This window comes from Corvus brachyrhynchos, unplaced genomic scaffold, assembly GCF_000691975.1.
Source record: "Corvus brachyrhynchos isolate BGI_N302 unplaced genomic scaffold, ASM69197v1 scaffold56, whole genome shotgun sequence".
Classification (NCBI taxonomy): domain Eukaryota; kingdom Metazoa; phylum Chordata; class Aves; order Passeriformes; family Corvidae; genus Corvus; species Corvus brachyrhynchos.
This window is the reverse complement of record NW_008238664.1, coordinates 787,245-813,735: the sequence shown is the minus strand read 5'-3', so window position 1 is coordinate 813,735 and position 26,491 is coordinate 787,245. Positions and strand designations below refer to the sequence as shown.

The window sequence follows — 26,491 nt, the reverse complement described above, 5'->3', positions numbered from 1 at the left end:
TTTAATAAATCCTTATGTGATAATATATTATATACCTCTACCATCATGCACAGATGACATAAATACACACCTGAAAATGTCTTCCTTATGGAGAAGTAATAAAAAAAGCTCTACCAAAAAAAGTCTCACAATTTGAAATCCAAAGAAAAAACAGAAGTAATTAAACCCAACACCTACTGAATTGAAAGCAACCAGTGTAGAAACATGCATCCTTAATGATGACATAACCCACAAGAATAGATACATGCAGATCTAGCTCTGCAAAGCCAAGCTCATACATGTCTTTATTCCCTCCAGGAAGTAAAGGATCCTGATCTCCAGGACCTCACCTTCTTACACACCTGCTTGAAAATGCTGCTATCCATGTGCTTAAATATGAGCAGCTACACTGCCCAACAGCTCAGCAGCCTGCACTCCTGGGTTTTCAGAAGTTATATGAATGGCAGCTGGTGCAAATAGTGAAAGATTTGTTTTCTAATTATCTTTTATTTTTAAGTATGTCCTTCTCAAGTGTTTAACATGCAAAACAAATGCACATGAAACAGCCTCAAACCCTGTTTTTCAGAGAAATCTCTACCTTCAAAATCCAAGAGAAAGGCAAATCAAGCTGGGTTTATCATGGTGCCCTCTTCTGGCCCTTGAAAAAACAGTCGCCTTGCTGCCACTTGGTGTCTGCTTGGAAGAGGCATCAAAAGGAGCATCTGCTTGTGCAAATCGATTTATTTATTAAACTGGCCAGAAAAATAACATCACAGACCGTTCTAGATACCACACAAAACACGTTTAAAAATCCTTCAGTTATGTATGGGTTTATAAAAATAACTTACAACACTATTTTAGAAATCCCAGTAGAAATATAAGAATCTGTTACCAGGTAGGGATTTAAGCATAAGGCATTCTGCCCACAGGGCTGGGGAATTCACCCCCTGTTCACACCCCACTACTGAACTCCCAAGAACCATTTAATAAAAGTAATCTGAACCTTTCTGCTAAAAGGGAGGGAAATGAAAAAAAAAAACAGATCAAAAAGCACATTCATTTCCATTACAAAGAGGCATTTTTGCCATTTCTTGACAACTATGCATGCAACTTATCCAACACAGGAGAGATATTCAAGAATCTGGTATTTTCCATGGAAACCTCTGTTTTAAAAGTATTGTTTGCTTAATTAAATAGAAAACATGGCACACATAGAACTAAATACAACTTTTAGGTCTATCTACATAACAGATTTTTCACTACTGGTTTTTGGAGTTTGGCTGGAGGGTTTGTTTTTTGGTTGTTTGGGGGGGGGTGTTGTTTGATTCTATGGGCTCACTAATCTCAGGGAAATCTAAATACTTTTGTGTTCAAAGTGGCCAGTTTAGACCTGAAACAGTGCAGCTTATGACAGCTCTGGAAAGAAATAAATTCACTCAAATTTAATGAAGTTGCACAGAGTTCTTGGAAGTATAATTCATTCAACATTGGAGTTCTGTCAGCTCCAAATTGGATTCATTATAACCACATAAGCTTCAAGAACAGCAAGATCATCACATCTGCGTTATATGCATGATTGTTACTTTCAGGGAAGAAACACAACTTTCTGTATCAAAAGGCCTTACTAAATCATTTTCCTTTCTCACTGAGAGGAATGTTTTCACAAATCAGGCTCTCTAAATAAAAAGTCACAACGGAGTCAGTTTGGAAGGCAAGAAATATGTTATTTTAGGTGGTACTAAACTTTTTTCCAAGGCTATTTTCTTCCTCATGATCAAACAAGTAGAACTTCCCCTCCACAGGCATGTGAGCTGGTAAAGTACATGCTCATGAAGAGACCTTGCACTTGCTGTGTCATGACCCAGAACACAGGAGCTATTTTATCTGATACAATTACCTGAACTTGTGGGGATTTTTCTGAGTTGGGAAGTTCTTTGTTCTGGAAAGGAATGTTCAGGAAAGAAAGGAGAGAGGAATAAAGCCAAACCAAAACAGTTGTTGTCCAGCTGTGCTAGCAGTTCTTCCATCACTGCCCACCAGACAATGCAGGCTTCAGGCTATGACTTCATGAAAGCATTCATCAAATGCCCTGCTAAGCACCAACTCGACAGTCAAGATTCCCATTGCATTGCTAATTGCCAGCCAATCACCACAAGTGACCAACTCCCACAGCGCTCTTCTCCTTAGGACGATGGCATGTCCAGGTTAAGCTCTATCCATTTCTGCAGGTGTCCAAGAGCGACTTCTCCCAAAACCTTCATTCTGAATTGCAGGAGTCAGACAGTGTGATCAAAGTCAGTCTCTGGCAATAGCAAGAATGGGGGTCTTTAACCTCAGCATCCACTCACAGTGATGTCTTCACCAGAACGCTTAGTCACAGACAGGTTGGTGAATACCTTGAGAGAAAGAAAAGAGAAGACTCTTAGTGTGGCTAAAATTAATGGTTTTTTTCCTGGAAGATTAACTTGGGCATGATGCACAAAACAGCAGCCGTTTCTTAAAGCACAAAAATAATAATGAAAATCACACATTTAAAATCCTTGCCATTAAACAGCGTGCACACATACAAATAACTTTTGTTCTCTTCACTTAGCTTATGTTCTTCCTTTTACAGTGGAAAAGAAAGAATTAAGGAAGTCACATGGTTTTATACCACCTCTTGTCTTAATGCTCCTAAGATTTTACAGTGGGAACAAGCTCAGCAATAATGAACTCCAGTACACCTAATGAATAAGTGTCTTTATGGCTCAAAGAAAACTTCTTTGTTTGGGAAAATGAAGTTAACTCAAGGCCTGGCATTTGGAGGGAATTTTGCCTTTGTGCCTTTGTAGACATTACAGAAATGTGGAAGTGATTGCTAATGAAGGTATATGCCTCGGATCTGTGTCCTCTTGACAATAGCTATGAAAACACTGAGTAAAACCAGTTTGAAAAATTCCAATCTTTACTGCTTTCAAGTCACATTAGTGCAAACAACACACTCAAAAATAATTATTGTAAAATTAACAGATATTAAAATTTGGGAAGAAAAATTCTACAAAAAAATTTTTAATACTGGTACTTTACTATGCAAATAATTGCATGGTTTTGCATAGATATAAAAAGGAAAAAAGGAAATCAAAACCACTGCTATCTAAATGCTTCAAAGTTGCAATAATTAGTCATCATCAAAGCCATCTCTCAGGAAGAATAAACCTAGCATAGAATAAAGTACATACACATTTCAGCTATGCAAATAACACTGAAGTATCTAAAGATAATGGAGATCAGAAAGACCTATATTTCTCTAAGTAGGAGCTTTGCTGCATTAAGGCTGTTAGCAGCTCTTCAGAGAACAACATCAATAAATGATAAACCTCTTCCACTTTCTATAAGCACATAAAGCATTAGACACAAATCAGGAAGACAAATGCATGTCTAATATATATGGCAGAAGAACAGTGACTTATTTAAAAAATAGTGCATGTTTTGACAGAGGGGTTTGAAGTCTCTACTTCTGATCCACAGCCTGACAACATATGGGAGCCTTCATTTATTGTTATTTCACTTCAAAAGACCAAGATTAAAAAGTACAAAATTTATTTGCTTTCCTCCCGGCCAGACTGCAAGCTCCAGGTGTGGGAGGGGACCACACTGCTCCCTAGTAAGCCAGCTGGAGTCATTTGATAATTGTTGGAAACATGTATTTTTTGGCAGAATTTGTTCATTATTTAAGTGAAGACAAGACCTTAGATCCAGTGGCTGGAAAGCCATCATTAGCTACCTGGAAGAATCACCCCAGTTTCAGAAGACAATTTCTCTTCATCACAGATGCTCGATTGCAGCCCCCTGAATTTCAGGCAGCACAGTGCAGTTGAGGCTAAGATGTAATTCTCTGTAGGGCTGAGGTCCTACCAGCTCTGTGCTTGCAGTTGTTTGGACTTTACCTTGCAAGAAATTCCATTCTGAGCTCATGTTTTCTGCAGAATAAAATGCTGCTCCAAGAAGAGAAGTGAAATCTGGCTCTAATTTGTAAGCAGCGAGAATGGGACCCTCAGTCTTAAGGTTTTCGTCAAGTGGAATAAAACCATGTTTCACAGCAGACTTAGCAATTAGTTAGTACTAGTGCCAATGAAGATGTCAGCATTTGACCCTGTAACACTGCCCCTTTCCTGTTCAAATCAGACTTCATTTCCCTTAACTTGTACAGGGATGTAACAAAAATAGCAGTGATATTATCCATCATTCTAGTCATCCAATATACTCATTCCTCACAAATTCCAGTTTTCAAGCATTTTTCTAATCAAAGAGTGCCATCTTGCACTTTGATTTTTGTTTACCGCTCAAGAGATTAAATTAGGTAAAAGCATAAAAAACCCTTTTGAAGGCTGTCACTAAAAATGATCGCTGTTCCCTGGAGCTTTTAAATAGCGTATTTCTCCTGAGCCAGTTTCTTCCTCCCCCACTCAAACAAATATGATTATCTGAAATTACCTCCCTGAATTATGTCTAATCATCATTCTATTCAGTTTCAATTTTAGCAGCTCAGATGTCCAGAATAAATTATGACTCTCATCCTCTCTTCACACTGCATATGCTAATACCCCACTTGAGTTCGAAGGTTTGAATGCCTCCCTCAGAGATCCCCCTCCACAGGGCCCCTGGTAAGATAAGGACCTGCTACTCCTCTTCAAGGGCCTCCAAGAATGCCATTAGATGGTACTACAAAGAACAGAATCTATATTGTGGCTGCTTTGAAGATAATTCAGATTGCTAGCAGTTCACTTCATTAATAGAGTTCTTACTACATTGCTTTCACTAAATCACCTTGAAGATAGGAAACAAGAGAGGTGGATGTCACTTCTGCAGAGCAGCATCCTGGTGCACCCTTGCAAAGCTTTGTATCTAACACAACCAAAGGTTCTGCATGAAGACTTACACGTCATAAACAAGCTTTCATGGATCCTCAGGTAATATAAACTGGTCCTAATGCTACAAAAATCATTCTCTGATTTACATCTGGGAGCAGCTGTCCCACACCTGCTAGAGAAAATTGAGCTCTTCATTAAAGAGGAACAGCAACATAAACAGAAGAAGAAATATTTGTGTGGTTTCATATGAATTGAAGGCCTACGGAATAAAGAAAGATCTTTAAGAGGAGAGAGTTTGATCGAAAAATTGTCATGTAGCTGGTCCCCTTCCCCAGCACCAGTTTGTAAGCCTATTTTGAGTAGACTAATCTAGCTCTGACAACCACTTTAGCAGAAATAGTATTTGAAGCTTTCATAATCTTGAGAGGGAGAAAAATTCTACACTCCCCAGTAAAGAGAGAAGTGGATTAAGGGAGACCATAAACTTTTCACAAATGAACACACTAAAAAAAAATTAAATACCCCAGACTAAGCCTAAGTGTTAGAATTCTAAATATTAAAACTGGATAATTGCCTGTCCTTTCCTCCCCGCTACTTTCCTGCAAATGTGGACCTCTTTAATTCAGATTTCCAACACCTTACCCCAGAATGCTATGAAAGCTGGGCTATGAGGTGACCTTGTATACAAACCTCTGCACAGACAGGATGAATTCCTATGGTGCTGTCCAGCTGTTCTTTTGTCAACCCACATTTAATAGCAGCTGCAAACCCTTGGGTGACTTCTCCAGCATTTGGGCCAAGGACATGGAAACCAATGACTCTCTCCTAAATGCCAAAGAAAATGAAATGCAAGCACAGTCATGAATTCAGTTATCGTTAGACAAGGTGTAAGGTTTTCTTACTCAGAGTATATAATTCAATCAGCTCACAAAACATATCACAAATTAATGTAACCACTAAAATGTGAACTATCATTAGCACCAGCAGATGGGAGATGGTGTAATTTTGTTCTCTCTCTCTGCAAAGATTCAACTAGGAATTCAGGAGTCAGCTTCCTTACAAAGTTTCGCACAGAAGTACACCAAGAGCATACAAATTTAACACATGCCATGGTCTGTGCTCCATTGTGTGTGTCTGAGTCACAAACAAGGATTTAAATTTTATTCAGGTGAGTTATTCCACTCATTCCCACAGAATGCTTGCCTAAGTAAAGGTGAGCACCCTGCAGGAAGGCTTTCAGTACGAGGGCCTGTGGTAGGAGGCTACATGGTCTGTATCTGTTGAAGAATTTTCAGTTTGATAGTTGCTCACAGGAAAGGACCATGAGCTGAAGTTGTGGCCAACCAGACATGGCAGGAAGTATATTTTAACTAAACTGCCAACAACTCTTGTGGCAGTGTTGGCTTTCATTGGGAGATAATACACTCAGAGACTGGCAAAAACCCCATCCAGTTACAAGGAAGGTACTATTCACACTTCTCCTATCTATACTCCTGTTCAATTGCAAAACACACCACACTGCACATACATCCTCAGAAAACACCCAGCAGGACAAGCTGTACTGACCTGATCTGCTTTTCTTAAAAAGAGAAACATGAACATTTAGCACATGTCAGCAGCTGTGGGCTTTAGTGGCCTTCAGGGAATTCATCAGATTTTGGTGACCACAGATGTAGCCCAGCTGAGTATCAAAAGTTATCTGCTCTTGCTGCTAAATACCACATATATTTGGTATAGTGGATACTACATACATTAAAAGGTTTTTATTCTTTCAATAAGTCTGGGGACTGAAATTTACCACAGGGTTTATTTAAATAAGAAAAGCTATAATTGAGTGATAACTAAAATGGAATTACCATTATTTTCCTTTAAAAATATGGACATATGTCAAAATAAAACCATAGTAATGAAACCAAGGTAATAAGAGTATTAAATAGTTACTGAACTATTTTTTTTCCAGGGTAGCTTTCAATGCTACCCTAGACACTTAAACACGTTTCAAATTTTCAGGACAAGAAGTGAAAATAAATTAATGAAACACTTTAAATCACCATTAAACCTTTGCATTTTCTTAAGTAACTTTGGATTAGAATGTAGCCAGAGGTACTGTGATACCTTTCACACTACTGCAAACTCCTCCAGAAAGAGGAGATGGGCAACGCCCAACAGGTTTGCAAATTTTACGAAACAGCAACATGATGCTTAGAAAAACTGCAGGAAGATAAATCTGTATCTAAGAAAAATGAATATAGGTAAAGTAAGTTATGTTTTTTTCTTCTAGGACAGATAGCTATGCCACCATCTTAACAGGAATACATTTTAATAGAATATTACTCTTCATAATAATTTATATTATTAAAATCAACTAAATTTTATTAAACAGATGATGAACATTCTGAGATGGGCACACCAATTCTTCTAACTAATTACTAGCTTTGCGTTTGCTTCAGCAGGTACTGTACATTTCCACTGCCAGGAAATTTGATCCTAGCCCAAGGATAATCCTGGTATTATCACCCTAAATGGGATTTGTGCAGGCAAGATACATTATCCTGTTAGAACAAGCTGAAGAGTTTTACGAGCACATGTGGGTTTGGAGAGGTTACAAGTTGTGATGGTTTCTGAGAGACCTCAATTTCAGAGAGAGGAATCTCCCAGAAAAGAATGTCCAAGTTTGGGAAGGAGAGAATAAACCAATAAAACTCCTAACCATTTTTACATGTATTGATTTGCTCACTTCTCAAAGCTAATGAACATTCCTGAAGATCTCTACTTCTTATTTTACATATATGGAAGAAGTGCCCTATGCAAATAGCAATGGCAGAATTTTGTATTTTACTGGGGGTTGGTTTTGTATACACAGAAGTATGCATCACTATAAATATTTATTACATTTCAGAAGGTAGGCAAATTTAAATAAATTTTAATTTGTTAAAAATAACCTATTTATATCTGTTGTATCATCAACAGTCCCTATGACAAACATATAGATACTGTTTGCCCTGGAAGGAAAGATGCACTTACGTTATCTTGAATATTGCAAATTATCTTTGCATAGCATTTGTTGTTGTCTCTGGATGGCACAGTCCACTCCAGTGGCCAGAAATGACTATGGTACACCTGGAAATAAAACACAGGTTTAAACAGAGTTGTAAAATTTCCAAGCAGAGAGCATGATCTTCCAAAAGCTGCCGGATTATCCTAAATAATGAGCTATGTACATAGCAATTCGAACATCTGAAATCATGATGATACTCTTTTCCCTTAATGAATGCCAAAGACAGGAGTCTCTACAAAACAAGTACTAGTGTCATCCAATAATTAAAAAAGGAGAAGCCATAAGAATATTACACTTCCAGGACACAGTTCACCATGCTCTTATTAAGTTACAAAATCACAAGTGACTCAATAATCTTACTGAGGCTTGCAAAAACAAAAGCCAATAAGGTGACACAATAAAGAGGTCAGAATACACTAAATGAGGACTTAGCCAGAACACAAATGCTTCTGGCTGCACATTTTAAAAAAGAAAATGCTTTGAAAATCAAAAGCACATTTTCCAGAACAAAGGGTCCACTGTTTCACGTATAACATCAAGAATTTCACTCAATAACAAAAATTTGACTGGGTATATACAAACTTTGTGGGCAGAAAAGCATTTAAGCCTTTGCCCTGTGGTCAGGTTAATAGTATTTTACACACTGCCATTTTGAGTTGTATTCACTTATTTTTCTCCACAGTCCAATTCAGAAAATGTCAGCTAAGAGGAAGACAAGTTCTCAACTTCATGAACTACCACTTATCTGCTTATTTCTGCAAATAATGCTCCTCAGGTGATATTTCCAGGACATAAAAGTTCAGTTTATTGTGAGATTTCTTCCCCTCATGCTTTCTGTAATGTGGTCCATACAGTATTTTGGAAGAACAGCCTCAGGCACTAAGTGCTTGTATCTGTCTAATTTCACTCCTGACCAGCAATCCCAGAGAATGAAAAGAGATTACTCACATGAGTAAAATGAAGCACATACCTCTTTGTACAGTCAAAGTAAACAGGAAAAATAAGCATAACATTTGGTTTTATAAAGTAAAAATCACTGTGGTAAGGAATTTGCCCTGCTGTAGGTACCAAAGCTCCACTTTGACATTAAAACCAGTGTATCGCTTCCAGCACATGCCCAGTTTAAATTTATCCTGAAGTATTTGCAGACACAAAGAAACCCTTTTTCTCTTTTTTTTTTAACCAAATATTCCACCTTTAAGCCCCTGTTTGCCAAAAATAGAACATATCTGCAATTAGAGCTATTGGAATTGAGAATTATTTTTATAACATGTCTAGGAACAGCCAAGGAAGACAAAAAGCCACCTCCTGCCCTTACATCAGAGCACAAAATGCTGTTTTAATTGACTCTTAACATTATTTAAAGTTACAAATTGGAAAGCTAAAACCCAGATGAAATTAACACATTTACCTCAATGTTTTCCTCCCCAAATTTCTCCACTGCGGTCTCTTCAGAGTACCCACAGGCTCCATACTCCAAAGGAGTAAATACAGTAGTTGGAACATTCACATAGTCACACTGTATGGCATTCAAAATAAAACAAAAAACCCACACAACATCAGTAATAAAACCAGCATACAGCAGTCTGAAACACAGGAAGAAAAGCTCAATTATCCACAATTCTGAACGCTCTTTTGTTTTTTTTAAATTGTCTTAACTTGAGGTACAGTTTTGTGTTTGTTCATTCCAGAGGTGTTAATTAGAGCAAGAACAAAATGACAGTTTAAAGTCACACTAACATTAGTATGCCCAGATTAAATGGATTTTAAATACATTTTAAAAATGTACTAGACCACAGGTCAAACTGGAGATAAAAAGTAGCCTTTTCAACCACTTCTACAAAGCATGCTATTTTCAGCTGGGGATGCTGCAAAGGCACCCTACCATTCAAAACTCATTTTTCATCAGCTGTGGCCTAGGTGATGCCAAAGAACCAAAGACATGAAGTACAGCCAGTTGGGGGGGACAGCAAAAACTTGTCACTTCTCCCAGTTTTGTATCATCTCCAAACTTTCTGAGGGTGCACTTGTTCTCAGCATCCAGATCCATTAATGTAGATGTTAAACAGCACTGGACCTATGTCCAACCCTGTGGCACACCAGCAGTGACTGGCCTTCAGCTGGTCTTTGGAATGCTGGGCACAGCCCTTTAAGCTCATCTGCTCAGCCAGTTTTCAACCCACCTCACTGCCCACTTACCCATCCTGCAATGCATCCATTTGTCCACGACAATGTTATGAGAGACAGTGTCAAAAGCCTTTATTAGACTCAAAATAAACAAACATCCACTGCTCTTCCCATGTCCACCAAATGAGTCATTCTGCCATAGCAGACTAAGCAGGCTGGCCAGCTCTATTTCATTTCTAGCAATTTGATTTTCTACATATTTCAACTCTAATTAATTTCCTTTGTGACTGGGGATCAACTAAGACACTGATTACTATTCTTTCCACACCTATCCACACCACCTCATTACGTTTCAATCACCTTTTCCAGATTTGTTACAAAGGCAGTGTAAGCCACGCTCCCATTTAAGTAGTTACTCATTTCTTGGATTCACTGAATAAGAATGCTTCCTTTGGCAGCATAAGGATTTTTGTACCTTGAGAGACTTATCTGGCATAAAATGTAAATTAAGACATATCCATAGCATTGCAGCAATAAAAAAAATCTGGCTTCTGCTACAGTTTCTTAAACCTTGCCTGGCTAATTCAATGACATTATGCACACTGATTCAGGGCTCTGTTACTGCAATACCTGCCAACATAAAATAAACAACTCAATCAAGCTCTAAATCTGGCTGATAGTTGAATTTGCTATGAATAGAGCAGGCTCTGAAAAAGAAAAACCTTTATGGTCATGACATATGGTTATGAAGGTGAGACAAGCACCCATATCAGTATAGCAGTTCTTTAAAGGCACTCTCCTTTCCTCATGGTTTAAACATAAGGTGTAAATGAGTACCCACATTACTCCCATTTGAACAACCATAACCTGGCTGAAACCCAGAGCTGCACCGGTATGAAACAAACACTGAATCCATTAATTCAAGTACTCAGGTATAAATATGTGCTGAGTTATTGGTACATCTGATCTTCCATTCTGTCCATATTCAACTACAATTAGGACTGTGTATTACATTGAAAACATACAGATGAGAAGTGAAAAAAATTAGTGAAAATAGCATTGAAGATTAAGAGCATCACAAACTCCTATTACACTCTATTTAGGGACCGTAGGTAGATTTAGTAAACTGCCTTTGAATTGGTGTTAAAGCACTTAACAGAATGGGAAAGATTGCTAACTTTTATGGAAGGCAGTAGAATTAAAACCAAGTTAAATTATCTCTGTTAATTTCATTATCATTATACTCAGAGAAAACTAAACCCTCTTAATAGGAAAAAATAAAAGAGACTACTGCTTAACCCACAAGGTATTAATTTCATCCTACACAATTAGCAGAACACATCTGCAGTAATATCTTTGCCAGGGGAAAATTAAAGTGATCATCAAAGCTAATCCTTAAAATTCTCCTGGGTTTTCCACAAACAAGCAGACTTGCACTCTGCACTTGGAGAGCAGTGACAGTGTTTTAAGTCAACTGGCTCCTTACCTTAGTGGTTTCCCCAGCATAAAGCCTCCGAACTAACAACCTTCCTGCCTGGATTGCCACTGGTGTGAGTTCCAGCTTGCCCTGCAGTATATCTCCAACAGCATAGATATGTGGCACGTTTGTCTGCTCCTCATCATTGACAGGAATTTTTCCCGTTCTGCAATTGGAAATAACAAGAAAACAGATGTAAATGTTCTGCTGTGAAGGCTGGAGGTGTAAATAACCTTGCAGGAGTTAGGCCCCTTAGCTTTAAGAGAAAGACTTGTATGTGAAGTATGGGGGAAAGAATTCATATTCATAATCTTACAGTCTTGGGCAGGAATATAAAGTAGGGCAAATTTGACCAAAATTACAGGAATTCACACACTGGATAAGGAGGTAGCTTGAGAAGCTGCGATTCATCTCCTGAATCACTGAGGTGAAGCATAAACCTCTTCCAGAAACACCCTCTACCACCAGCTGAGCTGTGTACTGGCAGCTTTCAGGCATGACAGAAAGAGGCATTCTCCCACTCCACTTGTAAGACAAAACAATTTTTCCACTACTGAAATTTCAGTCCAGTGGCTGAAGCTGTTTATAGAAGCTTATCCTTCAGGCTCCTACACAGAGACAGGTCAGGCTGTTACACACCCTACCTAAGGGACAGCCAGCAAGCTTTTTAGCTGTAAGTGCACTGAGCTAATGGAAGTTTTTCATTATTAATATTTCCTACTTCATCAATAAATGAGATAGTGCCGTGATCACCACAGGAAACACATGTAACAGGGAAACCTAATCAGACAGACATAGAAACAGTCACACAGTTACTTGAGAGACCAGAGGCAATTCCCATATTAAAAATCCAACTTCCTCAATTTTGCACTTGCTAACAATTATACAGTTTATGCTAATAACTTTATAGTTCATCTATTAAGCTAGTAATAGGTGTCCTGACATCAGAAAGAGGTGTACTGCTCTACAAGCCAATGTGGGTCTGCCAATTTTGAGTGGACCAAAATTTCCACTTATTTGGAATATCACGACTGTTCCCTTTGACAACATCAGTTACTGCATTCATGTATAAAAACTCTGCACTGGTCAAGTTCATGGTCCCTTGTCTTTTCTTCAAAGTGAAGGTCTTTGAGGACCCACATGCCTAGAAGACGTTTTTGTTACCAATATTGAAAATGTTACTGATAGCTCCACTCCCTGGTGCAACAACCTCACTACATTAAACATCAAATACTCTTCTAAATAAGACACAAATTGTTCCCAAGGATTGCTTCTAGGCAAGAAACAAACCCCTCCAAAACCTAAAACACATCAAGAACTTCACCTGTGACTTTAAGGAATGCTACTTGAACCTTATCTTTCAAAATAACATATAGCAGCATTTACATTAAAATATAAACAAAACTCACTGCTCTGAAAACCTGTATGAGCAAACAGATTTTTGCTCCAAGAGGTGATAAAAGCAAGGTGACAAGAAAAAGAGAGTACAAGGAACAATTGGCAGATCCTAGAAAATCCTGTAACTGGAAGAAGCTAAGACAGATCAGTGAACCTAGACAGAATGGAACTGACACTTTTTTCTCCCAGGAATTAGAAATTGACTTTTCAGCAACAAAAAAGCAAATGTAGCAGTACTATGGGGGAAAATGCAGTTATCTGCTACACAGTCTCCCATCCAAGTGTATACAATCAGGACAAATTTTTCCTCAAAGCTTTTGGATGTCTCTGTACTGCTACCATTGTAACAGTACATGACACAAGCTCAGCAGTGAGTGATACACAGACATCTGTCCTTACTTTTCATTGATATTCACCCCAACTTTGTCCAAACCAATTTTTCTCGTGCATGGATCTCGTCCAATTGCCAGCAACACCTGCAAAACAGCAATGCACATTATGGATTTTTAAAAACTCAAAAGTGCCTTTTCCTTTGGCTGTTATCTTCAAGATATACTAGAGATTAGTATCTAAGGCTTGGTCACAGTAAGGTGAATACATTTGTTACCCATTGTAGATTCACAGAGTTTAAGACAAGCCACGCTACCACCATGACCTAACAATACCAGGTTTTAATGCTAAGATTAAAAACAGTCAAATAGCTTTCCCTAAAAAAATACCCCAAGAATATTCTAAACAAATCAGTTAGGGATAGATTCTTTATTTCCTTGCAGTTTTATACCAAAGTGTTATCCTGTATCCTTACCAGGGCAGGTGACCTCAAAATGCTCCATCAGGAAAGGGCTCTTTAGGAAAGAAACTCAGATGCTTAAGCAAATAAAAATACCATAAAATAGTATTTGGTTTGATCTGAAAATATAATTTACTTATATAGGCTCTCAGCCAAGTCACTGTCAAAGGATATTATTTTTTGAATATTATTTGTTTGAACATTTGTTCAGAACAGGCCAAATTCTTACCCATTCTATCAACTCTGCTATCATAACAAATCAAGTTCCAACTTTTGCTATCACAAGGAAATTTGCTACACGCTTTGTAGTCTTGGACAACTGCCCAGATAACTATGTAATGCTTCTCATATGACAGCCAGGAACTGTCCTGAAGGAATCCTGAGATCTCCTTCAAGTCTTACAGATGACCAAATACACCAGATCCTAAGAGCTGAAGGTCTTAAAATGCAGCACAGACAGGTCACAGCTTCTATGAGGAGTGACAGCATTTCAGTGAAAGATGTAGCAATAAGAAACCAAAAGTTTCCTTAATGAAGGGATGGTATTGATTTCCTTGCTAAAAAGCTTTCACTATTATGGACCAGAAAAACCCCAGTATTACAGCCGTGAGCGATAGCTCTGCTGCCATTGTTAAACCTTCCCACACTGTTGGCTCCCAGATGCACTGAGGTGTGTACTTTTTAGGGATGACTGATGCACTGCACAGGTAAACGAGGTCTCTGGCACAAAGTATTTGCAGTCTGAAGTCCCAGGCTGGCAGAGGCCTGTCTTTATGCATTCTGTGTGGTTCCAAATACTCTATTCACAACTTTTTTTTTGTCCTTTCAGCATCAAGGTCTATGAAAATGAGTGGGGTGAGGTGTGATAGAAACTGTCAATCAAACATACAATACCATACCTGCACACTGCAATTTTACTGTCTTAAGCATGTAATGAAGTTTCCTGACTGATTTGCCACAGAGCATTAATGGTTTTTGTGAAGATGTGTCAACAACAGGTCTTGAGATGACATGTCACCCACTTGTTTAACTCCTGCACAGGCTGTTGTTTTGTGCTAACTACAAAACATGCCTTAATTACTATGGAAGCTATTATAAATCATTACTTATCATTTATTACAAATATTCCACTGGGAAAAAGTCCTGCAACTGATTCCATGTGACCAAGCTCATCTACACCCCTAAGTTAAGAAACAGGTTTCAAAAGCATGCAAACTGATTTGGCAAGGTAAATAACCATGGACTTTGGGACTTTTTTCTCCAGATTAATTACCTACTGGCTGTTTTCAATTAGCATATTTAATGACTAATATAATTTTTAAAAATCTGAAGTGTGGATAAAAACACCCCACAAAATCTCAACATTCAATGGAAGGCTATTTCACATTCTTCATGCATATAGACAGGACTCACAGTATTGTATTCCCCTTCAATCATTTGGTTTCCTGTTGTGGACTTGGCTGTGACCTTCAATATTCCAGGAGTTCCTTCCTCAACCTGCTCAACCTATTTTGGGTGTTGCATGGAGTAAAAAAGAAAACAGAAGTTTAGTTTCAAATAAAAATATACAAATGTGTATTTTTCCCACCACACATCACTGAGAGAGTTTTTACCATGACCTAAAATTAAGCACTTACTCTAAAGATTCTTTACATTTCTACTTGCATATTTTAATGTGTTGTTCTATGTCCCTGCATTTATTCTTATGACCAACACAACAAAATCTCATTTCTGTTTATAAAAGTGGACTGATGGTTAAATTCTTGTCCAAGCCCACCACATGACCTGTTGTATTCACTGGGGATAGAGGAGGTGAGTAGGAAGGAAACTCTTACAAGGCCTGGAAACACCGTCCGACATTTTCTCCACCTGCTGCCATCATTCCCTCCACCCAAGGGAGGCTACTGTCACAGAAAGCCCTCAGCAGGACATGCAAGAGACATGTAAGCGTGCAACACTTTACACAATTCTGAAGAATTTTAGTGTTCTTCTTACAGATGAAGAGGTACTTTTCAACAACACCCTGGTTCCTACTGCATGTTCAGTATTTAGAGGCAGAAAAAGCAGTTTCTGATGAAGTTTTTAATCTTGTCCTTTCTTTTCAATTTAAAAAAACCAACTGTACCATCCTACTAACCTTAAAGGATCACTGTGCTAAACTGCTCCTGTTCAAAGGCAGCATTATTTATAATAATTTATCTTCTGCCTTCAAACATCCCAAGGAAGGGTTTTCATAAGCACAACATGCATAACTTCAAACACAACGTCCAAAAGACGTGAGAAAACCTGCTTAAAACCTATCCAGCGACTTAAGTTGAAGGATATTCGCAACCAGAAGCAGGGCCAAATATTTTGTTCCCATTGAAATCAAAGACATATAGTGAAGGGACAGGGTAAAATACACAGAAGTGCATTTGTGACTGTGGTGATGGACTCCTCATCACAGGATGCATCTGGAGGAGCCTGCTTGACATTTAATTGTAATGATCTGCTTGTAAAAACAGCTTCCTTCTTTCTCATCCCCCATTAGAGCTTACAAAAAGCTATGTCTGAAACAGAACCTAGATAATTATCCCTACTTTTCATACGGCATGGGATTTATGCAACGAAAACATGCATAAAAATGAATTTCCTTGAAACATCCATTTTGCCTTCTCACAGGAACTCTCATTCTGTGAGAAAGGCTCAGACCCACAGGGCGAAGTGGCAAGAGCATTTTTAAAGCTGCTCTTGATACTGCTAAGAGTGGAAATGAACAGTCTTCACTGAAATTAAGGGTTTAATCCCCAAAGTGTTAAACTCAGTAGCACGCTGGTTTAACACCAAACTGAAATTGCTTAATATATAATTTGCTGTTTCAGAACAATTAAGCACTATTGTGAAAAAAACATGAAAAATACTGTTAGCACACACTGAAGTCTTTGATAGAGCAATTTTGCATTAGAAAAGCTCCAGAACTTCTAATCTGGCTTAAATTCAACCTGAATTTGCCTATAGACATGCCTATATATATATGTAACTACCTACATGAGCACTCTTACTGAAGTCAACAGAAATTGAGCAAGTATTTAAGGACTCTGCCAAGTAAACAATACAGATGGATATTTCCAAAGCCCATTTACTTCTCTGGATTGTCCACTAATCCTTGGCATATAAACAGTATTTGCTGGCTGAGAATTTGAAAAATGGCAACGAAAAATATGACTATTTGGGATGCACTGGACCCTGATCTTAGAGGAAATTATGTATCTGCTTAATTATGGGCCTGCAAGAAGTTTCACAGATTTCAGGACAACTGCTGAATTTAAGTATATTTGACATTTGCAGAACCAGGACGAGCACGTGTAACATTTTCAATGCAATATATACTAACCCAACTAATTCTGATAAAAACAACGAATTTTGTAATCTCACAAAATTTTAATATTAAGATTAAATTATACATTTCAATTAATTAAGTTTCATGGAGTTCGTTTAAAACAAAAATTAACCCATTGTATATCACAGCAAATACTGTAATGCAAGTTCAACTTTTTCATTAATTAAAATAATTTACATCTTAAAACATTATGATAGGTATATCCCAATCAGCTGTAGTCACTTTGAGCCTACCTTAATTGGCACAAACTCCCTAATGAAGTTGACTCCATGTTCTTTCATATATTCGCCAATTTTGTTTGCCATGTCCTGGTCAAATCCTCTTAAGAGAATGGATCTCACCATTACAGTGACATCTAATCCAAGGCCTGCAAGAAATCCTGCACATTCCAAGGCAACATAGGAAGCTCCAACCACCAGGGTTTTCCCTGGACAGTAAGGCAGAGAGAAAAGATCATCACTGGAGAATAAAATAAAAAGGAAGGAAAAAGGAAAAGAAAGTTAGAGGCAATCAGAAGAATGTATTGTGCTTTATATTTATCTAATTTTTTCTGTAAGAATAGAACTTTATTCCTTCTCCTGCTCACTAAAAAAACCCTGCTTAATTTTTTGGAAGTTCATCTGGAATACAAGAGCAGTACACGACAGATGGAAAGGTTACATCTAGGAGTATACATACATACATACAAAAAAAAAAAAAAGAGTATGAAAAGTCTGAATCACCACAAAAATGTGGAGGGTTTTTAAACAGAAATTTAGGACAAATTGTTAAAAAAGGTAGGTGTTTATTTCCCCTCTGAATCTTGCTTTGAATATTTTGCTGCAAATTTTAGCTCCTGAGAACTAAAAGAGGAAGGGGCTCAGCTTTAAGATAAAATACCACCATCACTTTGAAGACTTATTCTTTTGCTAAAGCATTATACACAGTGCCAGATACACACAGACAACAAACCAGATTAATGCAAACCACAGTAACAGGCAAAAATAGAAGTATGAAATTATGGAAAACATGCTCCTCTGCCTGCTTTTCCTTTCTTTCAACTGCTTCATCAAGCTACATCAGTTCTACCACAGTTTGGACCTAGGCTAAAAAACCAGGGTTTCTCCACAAAGCCAAGACTCATGGAGGCACCACACTTACTCAGCAGACACTTAGAGTTTGGCAATACAATTCTCTGAAGATTTAAATCTAAAATAAGTTTATTTCCACCTTTGTTAGGGTGGTGGAATAAAATGTGATTGTGCAATTAAAGGCTGTAGCATAGCTCCTATACCCCAAGGAACTCAGCAAAGATTACACAATCTGATAGCATTTAAGTCTGGAATTCCTGACTCCTCCACCTTGAAGCTACTTTAAAGCACCACTTTACAGGCTGTATTATCTGTTATCTTTAATTGCATTACTCCTTATTAGAAGGGAAACATACCACACGGTGTTCTGGTTTCAAAGGGATTATGCCAGTTACTTACTTCATTGCTATAGGTCTGCCAGTCTGTAATTCCAACCTCTGTTTCTACATCAAGTAACTTAAAAGTTACTCTGATGTGAAAACACATTTTATCTTCATATAACAAGCAACTAACCAGACACTTGAAACCAGTTTTTCTCAAAAGTTGAATTATTTTCACTGAGTAGCTAGAAAAAAAATTGTGCTGGGTTTCAAGACTGCCCCAATGCAATGAAGACAGATTTCTACCAACCTCATAACGTCAGCAGCTATGCTATTCCCACTTTCCCTGATATCTGAGTATGGGGTTTTCCTTCAAGCAGACTGTGCTCCTCAGTATGGGGAAGCATTTACACACAAGCAATGACTTCCTATTCCTGCCTGTGTTTACCTGCTAATGCAGTATTCCTTGTCTCCAGGTATACCCAGGTAGCGTGGTCGTTCACCAGTGGCAATGATAAATCTCTCAGCCGTGTACAGCTTCTCAATTCCTTTTTTGTTTGTTGCCTGCAGACAAAGTATTAGTCCAAAGTGAGTGTTTTACAGTCCCACCATGGGAAAAATTATTCTATTTGAAAAGCATCTCTATTCAGACAGCTCTATAGGAAGACACAGCAAACAATGGCTAAGGAGTACCTTAATTGTGTGTGGCCCAACAAATTCTCCATATGCATTCTCATACGTGACCTTCGTGTCTCTCAGCGCAACCCGATAGCCCCAGTTCAGTGAACCAATGTAATTCTGAACAGATTCTGTCATGGTCATCCAGTTGTGTTTGACTGTCAGAAACAAAAGAGGAAGGTTCACCTTTTAGTCTGAGTTCTTCTTTTTCCATAACAAAACTTGTATTCTCTCAAACAGATTCTTTTCATGACCCAGTCTTACTGGGTTTGTCTTACTCCCGTTTTATTTCAGGGTAAATCTATTGAAATTCAGACAATTACATCAGCACAGACAACATGAGAGGTCAACAGGCATGACTTAAAACATTGAAAATTAGGACTTACTGCATTATTGACAGGTTTATATTGACAGATGCTGTGAGCAGATGACATTGCTCAATAAACAAAGACAATGCATTTCTGAGAGGTGCCTCTGCGTGCTCCCCACTACAGGATTACAGCCTAAGTAAATCATAATCCTATAACCACGCATATTAGAGCTAATGAAAATAAAATCTGTCTTCCTACATAGTAGTGACAGACACTTAGGAAAAAGAAATCCTTGCTTGCAACTATAAGAAGTTTCTGTCAGGCAACATTCTGGGGTATTCCCTTAGATATTGTGGTACATTCAGAAATGGAGCAGTACCTTATTGTTTTTATTCACACAAGTCTCATCAATTACTAACATGATCAGGAGCTATTAATAAACAGATCAAACATGGAAGCAATAAGCCTTATGGCTTTAGACTTGAAAAACACTTCAATTTACATGTAATCTCTCCAAAGTTGCCTCACAGTGTTCAAGCCAACACGTGCAGCAGTGCAACAAGTGCAGCAGTGCAACAAGCACCTGATTATGAGAATCACCTCAGCATTTTCAGTGCAAATGACAAAACTGAAAAAAGTGCCTTTCTTTACCTTCTTCTGTAAGCTGCCATCCAAATTTGCGTGAATCTTGCAAGGCTTGTCCCAGTAAAGCTGCCTGGTGCATCAATTTTTTAGGTATACAGCCCACATTTACACATGTTCCTCCAAGACCTGAGAGAAAGAAACAGGATGCGATTTTCACATCAGTGTGGCAGATTTCAAACATGAGAATCAGAGTCTTTGAGTAAAGTTCCTTTATAACAGGATTGTAACAAAGAGAAATTTACCCCATGAGCTTCCCTGAGGCGTAGGCGTGACAAAGTCCAGCACCATCACTTTCTTTTCATATTTGGCAGCTTCCTGCAAAACAAATTAAATAAGACACGTATCTAAATATTAGAGGTTGAATTTGGAGTAGATGATAACATCATGCATTGCTGAAAAGCTTTGTGACTTTTAATTAAATAACAATGAACGATTTGCAAGGGAACAGACAGACAGTCATTAATCTTCTGAATTCATCTGTGCATTCAGTAGGAAAAAGAAGATGAAAGGAAAAAAAAAAGATATTTATCCTGCCAGCATGGCACCAGCCAATACACAGGAGACTCTGAGTCCAACATCCTCTTCACTCTTCCATCCTGTCATTTTGTTCAGACTATTTCCCAACATGCCCATTTACTTTTAACATTTCCCTTCAAAGATGGTTTCTCCAACATTTGTTTGAAACCACATCAGACAATGACATAAGAAATCATGTGGCCAAGCATGACAACCTTAACAACTCTATGATTCTGTATTTCCCCTGAGAACTTTCATTAGCTAATCTACTATTAATGCCTGATACTGAGAACTATACACTAATTTCATTGCTCCCTTCGTGTTTTTTAAGAAGAAGGCAAAAACTGACAGCAGCAACTGCCACCATGGAAAATCACTTAGGGAAGCACTATGTAGCTGATCAACAGCAATGACAGATTCCTCCCATGAGATGCAGCAGAATAACTTTGCTACTTGCAGTAGCCACAACTATGCTGGCATCATACAATGAGTTCTTAAACATGTAAGCAGTAACAACTATAGGAACAGGATATTACACTAAGGCCTTGGGTTTGGTTTGGGAGGAGCTGGACAGCCTTCAGCGATCTGTTACCAGTAATACTTGTTAATCCGAATAGTTGACAATTAGAATTTCAATTTTAAGTCTATTTTACTTCATGCAAAATGCAAATCACACTTCAAATAACACAGGCTATAGACACCTTTGGAAAACATTGCTGTACTGGATTTCCACTTCCAATAAAGATCTAGGCTGGCCAAGAAGCTAATTCCTATCCATTAGCAGCACCTCTGAGAAAGTTCCTCGGAAAGGTGCTTAGGGACTGAGACGTGGCATTAAAGCTCCTTTATAATGACAGCTCTTAAACACTGCTCCAAAAAGCTTTACCAGGGTGAGCTAAGTAGACTGCATGGATTGCCAAGCTTCACTCAGCTACACGCTCACATAACACAGCACAGCACTGCATCGCCACCTCGGTTGAGATCCCACAGATACAACCACTTCTGCTGAGTGATTTGCCCACAGCCACAAACCTGCCCTGCAGGCTCTCAAACCTTTCAGGGCTCAGAGCAGTGCTGCAGGAACGCAGCAAGGCTGTGCAGGGCTGCAGCAGTTCTGTGTGAACTGAGAGCAGGGGCCTGGCACCGGTCTGAGTCTGCAGCTGCATTATACCAAGTCAGCCTGGCAGTGTTTGCACTCACTGTGGAGACATGCCTCCAAAGTAACCAACTCTGAGCCCAATGCAGAGAGGAAGATGTGCTCACAAAGGTGCATGTGTCAAGAGTCAAAAGCACACATTTAACCAACCCAGTTAAACTGCTGCAAACCCGAGTGCAGGTATCTGGAACTTCATATAAGAGCTGTGTAGCTGGGGTTTTTTTCTGTTTTGGTCTGGTTTTTTTTTTCAAGCACTGTTAGTTAATTCATTAAAAAACATTGAACAATCTAAGTAAAAGTCAAAAGTTCATGTGTATAAAACAGCTTCACTTCAACTACATGAAACTGACTTGAAATACACACATGATGGTGGTGTTGACTTTATTGATCTACCATCTTCTGCTCTACTTAACTTATCAGTTGAGAACACTAAGAATCAATATACTTTGTACACCAAGTTGAAGGAATAAGGCAGTTTATCCTCCTACTGCACACCTTTTCTGTCCTACAACTGAAAAAGGATGCAATAAACATCACTGCTGTAGCTTCCCAACATAGCACATGTATACAACAAAGCAGTCTCCCTATGGAAACTTCGACAGCTGGTTTCTTATTACTGCAAGCTCTTTTTGCATTACTGCAAACTCTATTTTACTCTTGTTACTCTCTCCCATCCCAGAACATCTCCATCCTCAGTGTTTGCTTCTCTTTGTGGTGCTCAGAATTTTCATATATCTTACCTTCAATCCTCAATCCTACACCATGACAACAGTGCCCCTATTGATAGGAAAGCAGTAAATTACAAAAATAGACTATGGACCTACAATCCATCACTCAGCCCTGCACATTTCCATTATAACAGAAGTACTTCTAGGGGACCAGGGTTCAGTGTGAATCCAATGCTATGCTAAAATATTTTCCCCTTATTTTCTTTCACTGCCCCATGAGCTCCTCCACTTCTCAAGAACAAAAGAAATGCCCCCTGACTGGAGGAATAATCCAGCTCCAGGTCTTGAGCAACAATGTAGTTTTACTTACAGGAATGCTCAATTCACTCCTAAATAGTTAGTCCAACAACAGACAGAAGAGACACAACATGCCTGACTACTGAAGTAAAGGAGAGCTACTGACTTACGTTAGATTTCAGCAAGTTTAAAATATTTGGGATAATGACAGCTCTAAGAGCTGGTATATTTTGTACCACTGTGGATTCTTTTAATTAATCTAGATACGCTTCTAATAGCAATATCCTAACCAATCTGGCTACAGGCAGGAAATACCAGACCCTAGAAGTGAAGGGTGAGACCATAACTCTACTTAAGTGTAGGCAAAATTTCCATTTATGCAACTATGTAAGCTCAAAAATCACAGACTCTCCCCCGTTGTCAAGAATTAAAACAAGATACACAACTATGTCTGAAAAGATTGTACTTTTATATAAAAGTAGATACCTTCTGATGATAATTATGAATAGTTTTAAAAACCTTCTCATTTATGAGCTGAGTTTAAGTTCAGCTACTAATAAACACTATTAAGATATTTACCTGCTGTTTTCCAGCAGCATCATCTCCCATTAGTGGGGACCAAGTTTCATTCTAGTAAGGAGTATTAACAAATATTAAGGAATATACCGTGTTTTCCTTCTTCAGAACATAAAGAAAAGAATATTGTATAATTGCACTAACCTCCAAAGAAATGTCACTGATCAGGCAGAAATGTTGTGCTCCTACAGTGCTAAAGATACCCAAATTCAAGACACTGAGGATGTCACCCACCTGCTGACAAGGAAAGTATAAGTCTGTATTTTCCCTCTCATACCTTGGCAGCTGCCAGACCGCCTGAGCCTCCACCAATGACAATGAGATCATAGTCATAGGAATCTGGCACTGGTCTAAGTCCGTTCACTTCCATTGTTTTCTGAGGATTGTCTTCTTCCTGATGTGCCTGAACAGAGAAAACAAAAAGTATGAGGGAATATGGAAACATCATTCAGTGTTCAACAATTAGTATTTTCAGTAGCAAATATTGTGATAAGGGAACATAATTGCATCTGAATTTTCTGAGCTCTGCTTTTAATTAGCTTTTAATTTCGTCTTCCTAATCCACCCGTGAAAAGCTCTATACCTGTCAGATACTGAACTACAAATTTTCTTGTTCGTTGGAGCACTGGGCTTCCTTGCAGAGCTTAGTTTTCCACAACAATGCAAGTCTAGTGCCTCCTCATACTGTACTCCAGCATGAGATACGTAACTGCTGACACAAGCATTCCATTAATTTATTTTATTCTTTTCATCTGCCCTTGACTTTCCTAATTAGTGTTTTCCCCCTCCTCCTGCATATATTTGTAGGAAAATAAAACAATCCTCTGCGACACTCCTAATCCACAATAATTACCAGCCTTACCAATGGAATGAACAGAACTGAATGAAGAAAACCATTTCTGAAAACTGCATTTTTGTAATATGCCAGTGTTTATCACTGCTTTGGTTTAGCATAACTTTGGTATCAAATGGATCAAGTGTGACCACCATGGTTTTACAAAAGACTTTTTTTTAATCACAGCTACTACCACAGAAAAACTACCCATTAGTCCTAAAATGCATTTTGACAGCTTATGCCACAAAGAACATGGCACCATCTTCAACACTTTCTAAAATGAGCCTTCATACTTCATTTGTGAAACTCCAATTTATGAGGGCTTCAGATCTTCAAGCCTTTGGAGTTGTGGCAAAATTCTCAATGCCTCTCAAGTTGCAGGACAAGATCTGAAGTGAGTAAAGATCAGATTCCTTAGCTGATGTAAATCTGTGAGCATCGACTGAAGTAATGAAAAAACTTTTAAGACCAAACCCGTAAATTAGGAAACTCATACTTTGCCACTTTACAAATACGTGTTTCTGTCTGCCTAACTTGGTAGGACTTGATTCAGGACTACTGGAATAGTTGTGGCAAACCAAAGAAAAGAAAAGAGCCCAAATAAGTTTCCTCTATCTCTTCATCTTAATTTTCTTTAGCATTAAACAGCCCTTTGTACTCAACCCATTCTACTGTTGCCTTCCTCTGAGGTTATTCCCTCTCTGTCACCTTCCTCTGAGGTTTGATTAGTGAGTCTCTATAACTATGTCTACCCTACTGACTGCTGCCAGCGCAGCCATCCCACTGACACAAATCCCCTATTGCTCAGACGAATTACACAGCAATGTCAGCGGGAATTCTGGCTTTGCATCTGCCTGCAGGAAGTTTAGATTGTAGTAGTATTACATAACCCCGGGCAGCATGTTAACAGTAGAAACAAAACCTAGGAGACACCTGAAGCCACTGTGAAAACACCCAAAAATGCCGCATTCTCCTTCCTCTTCTCCTCCTGCTCCACCACCCCAACACACACCCCTACCACTGAACCTACTTTGGCCTTTGGTTCCCTTTTTTCTCTTTTTCTAACACAGCCCTTAGCCAGGATCAAACTTCCTACCGCAATCAGAGCAAAGGGGCATGTATTGTACTGTGATGTGCAGCTTCACTTCATTTGTATGTAGAGATGTAAAATTAGTGAAAGGGTGCCGTTCTTTTCCAAAGCACACCTTCCTGTTTGCTTAGTGGATGGTGTGAAGCATGAGGGCAGACTGACTTCCCCACAGTCATCAGACCCAGCTGCCGAGAATGGTATCTTTATGATGCATATAAAGAAACCACACCAACTACTCATTTGCTTAGATCACTACTTATATCATGCTACTTTGTTTTTTCTTCTTTTAAGAAAAATGCTTTATGCTTTCACATGGATTAAGAAACTTCAGTTTTTATTTCCTACTGTTTGGCTCATTTTTCATTAATTCTTCATAATAACTCTTTATGAAAACATATTAAAAGTTTAGATTATACAAAGTAGATCACAAGCTTCCTCTCTTCCTCCTAGAACCCTGCTCCAAAGCAGCCAGGCTCTTGACAAGATCCACATCCCATTTACTGGGGGAAATTCTTCATGACCATAATCCCATCCTGAGAACAGATTTCCTTCACTCTTCACCCATGAACTACAACTTTTACAAGAAAGTCTACATTCTGACTATTTTTCAATGTCAGAACTAAACTACAGACTTTGAAATGTATCTCCCCCTACCTTTAAAGTTCTCTCATGATCTCCTATTTGCTTCTCCCGTACAGAAACAACTGGCTGGGAAGTTTCTGCCGCTGCTTCGCGCTGCCCTTCTCGCAGCTTCGGGGCTCCCCCTGTGAAATAAAGGATAAAATAACTAAGTGTCTGGAGAGACGTCCTTTATGAAGGCTGCGCTCCTCGAGAGAAACTGTCTGGGGGAGTGGCCTGGCGGCTTCATTGCTTCCTCCTCTGTGGCATGTTTGTCCCAGGGGAGCCTTTCCTAAGGCGACTCATGACTCATTTGCAACGTTAGGATGACTTGCGATATTTTTCTGTTGAATAAAATCCCATGCAGGAGTTGGCTGAGATTTCAGTACCTTTTGCCAGTCTAACAATATGCTTGGATCAAAGCAAGGAAATCATATTTCCTGTGGCTAAGCCTGAAACTTCAGTCTTGAAGCAAAGTGATGACTTTTAGCTTTCTTGCTCAGAAAGTAACATTTAAAGTCTCGTACTTTTTAAACTGAATTAAAAGTTTTTAGTTTTCTCCTGCAATTAGTTGCCTGGAAACTTCTTTCAGTTCAATGTATCAATAAATGCATTCAAAAGGAAAAGATCAGTTTTCCTGCTGGTCATAACTG

The 26,491-nt window shown here is 38.6% G+C and overlaps 1 protein-coding gene across 2 annotated transcripts; it reads right to left on the bottom strand.

The window, feature by feature from the left end:
• Positions 1 to 702: 702 nt before the first annotated feature.
• On the bottom strand, positions 703 to 26,076 carry TXNRD1 (thioredoxin reductase 1). Of its 2 annotated transcripts, none has more exons than XM_008636376.2 (14): positions 25,875 to 26,076; positions 23,573 to 23,698; positions 20,325 to 20,397; positions 20,089 to 20,208; positions 19,142 to 19,284; positions 18,897 to 19,012; positions 17,292 to 17,517; positions 15,093 to 15,185; positions 13,289 to 13,365; positions 11,501 to 11,657; positions 9,299 to 9,406; positions 7,854 to 7,949; positions 5,520 to 5,654; positions 703 to 2,375 (listed from the first exon to the last, which is right to left on the bottom strand). In XM_008636376.2, the coding sequence occupies exons 2-14, from the start codon at positions 23,663 to 23,665 to the stop codon at positions 2,313 to 2,315; spliced, it is 1,500 nt and encodes a 499-aa protein (XP_008634598.1). In that variant the 5' UTR covers positions 23,666 to 23,698; positions 25,875 to 26,076; the 3' UTR covers positions 703 to 2,312. The 2 variants fall into 2 exon arrangements, with proteins under 2 accessions (XP_008634598.1, XP_017593536.1); XM_017738047.1 differs by lacking the exon at positions 25,875 to 26,076 and adding an exon at positions 23,879 to 23,970.
• Positions 26,077 to 26,491: the final 415 nt, after the last annotated feature.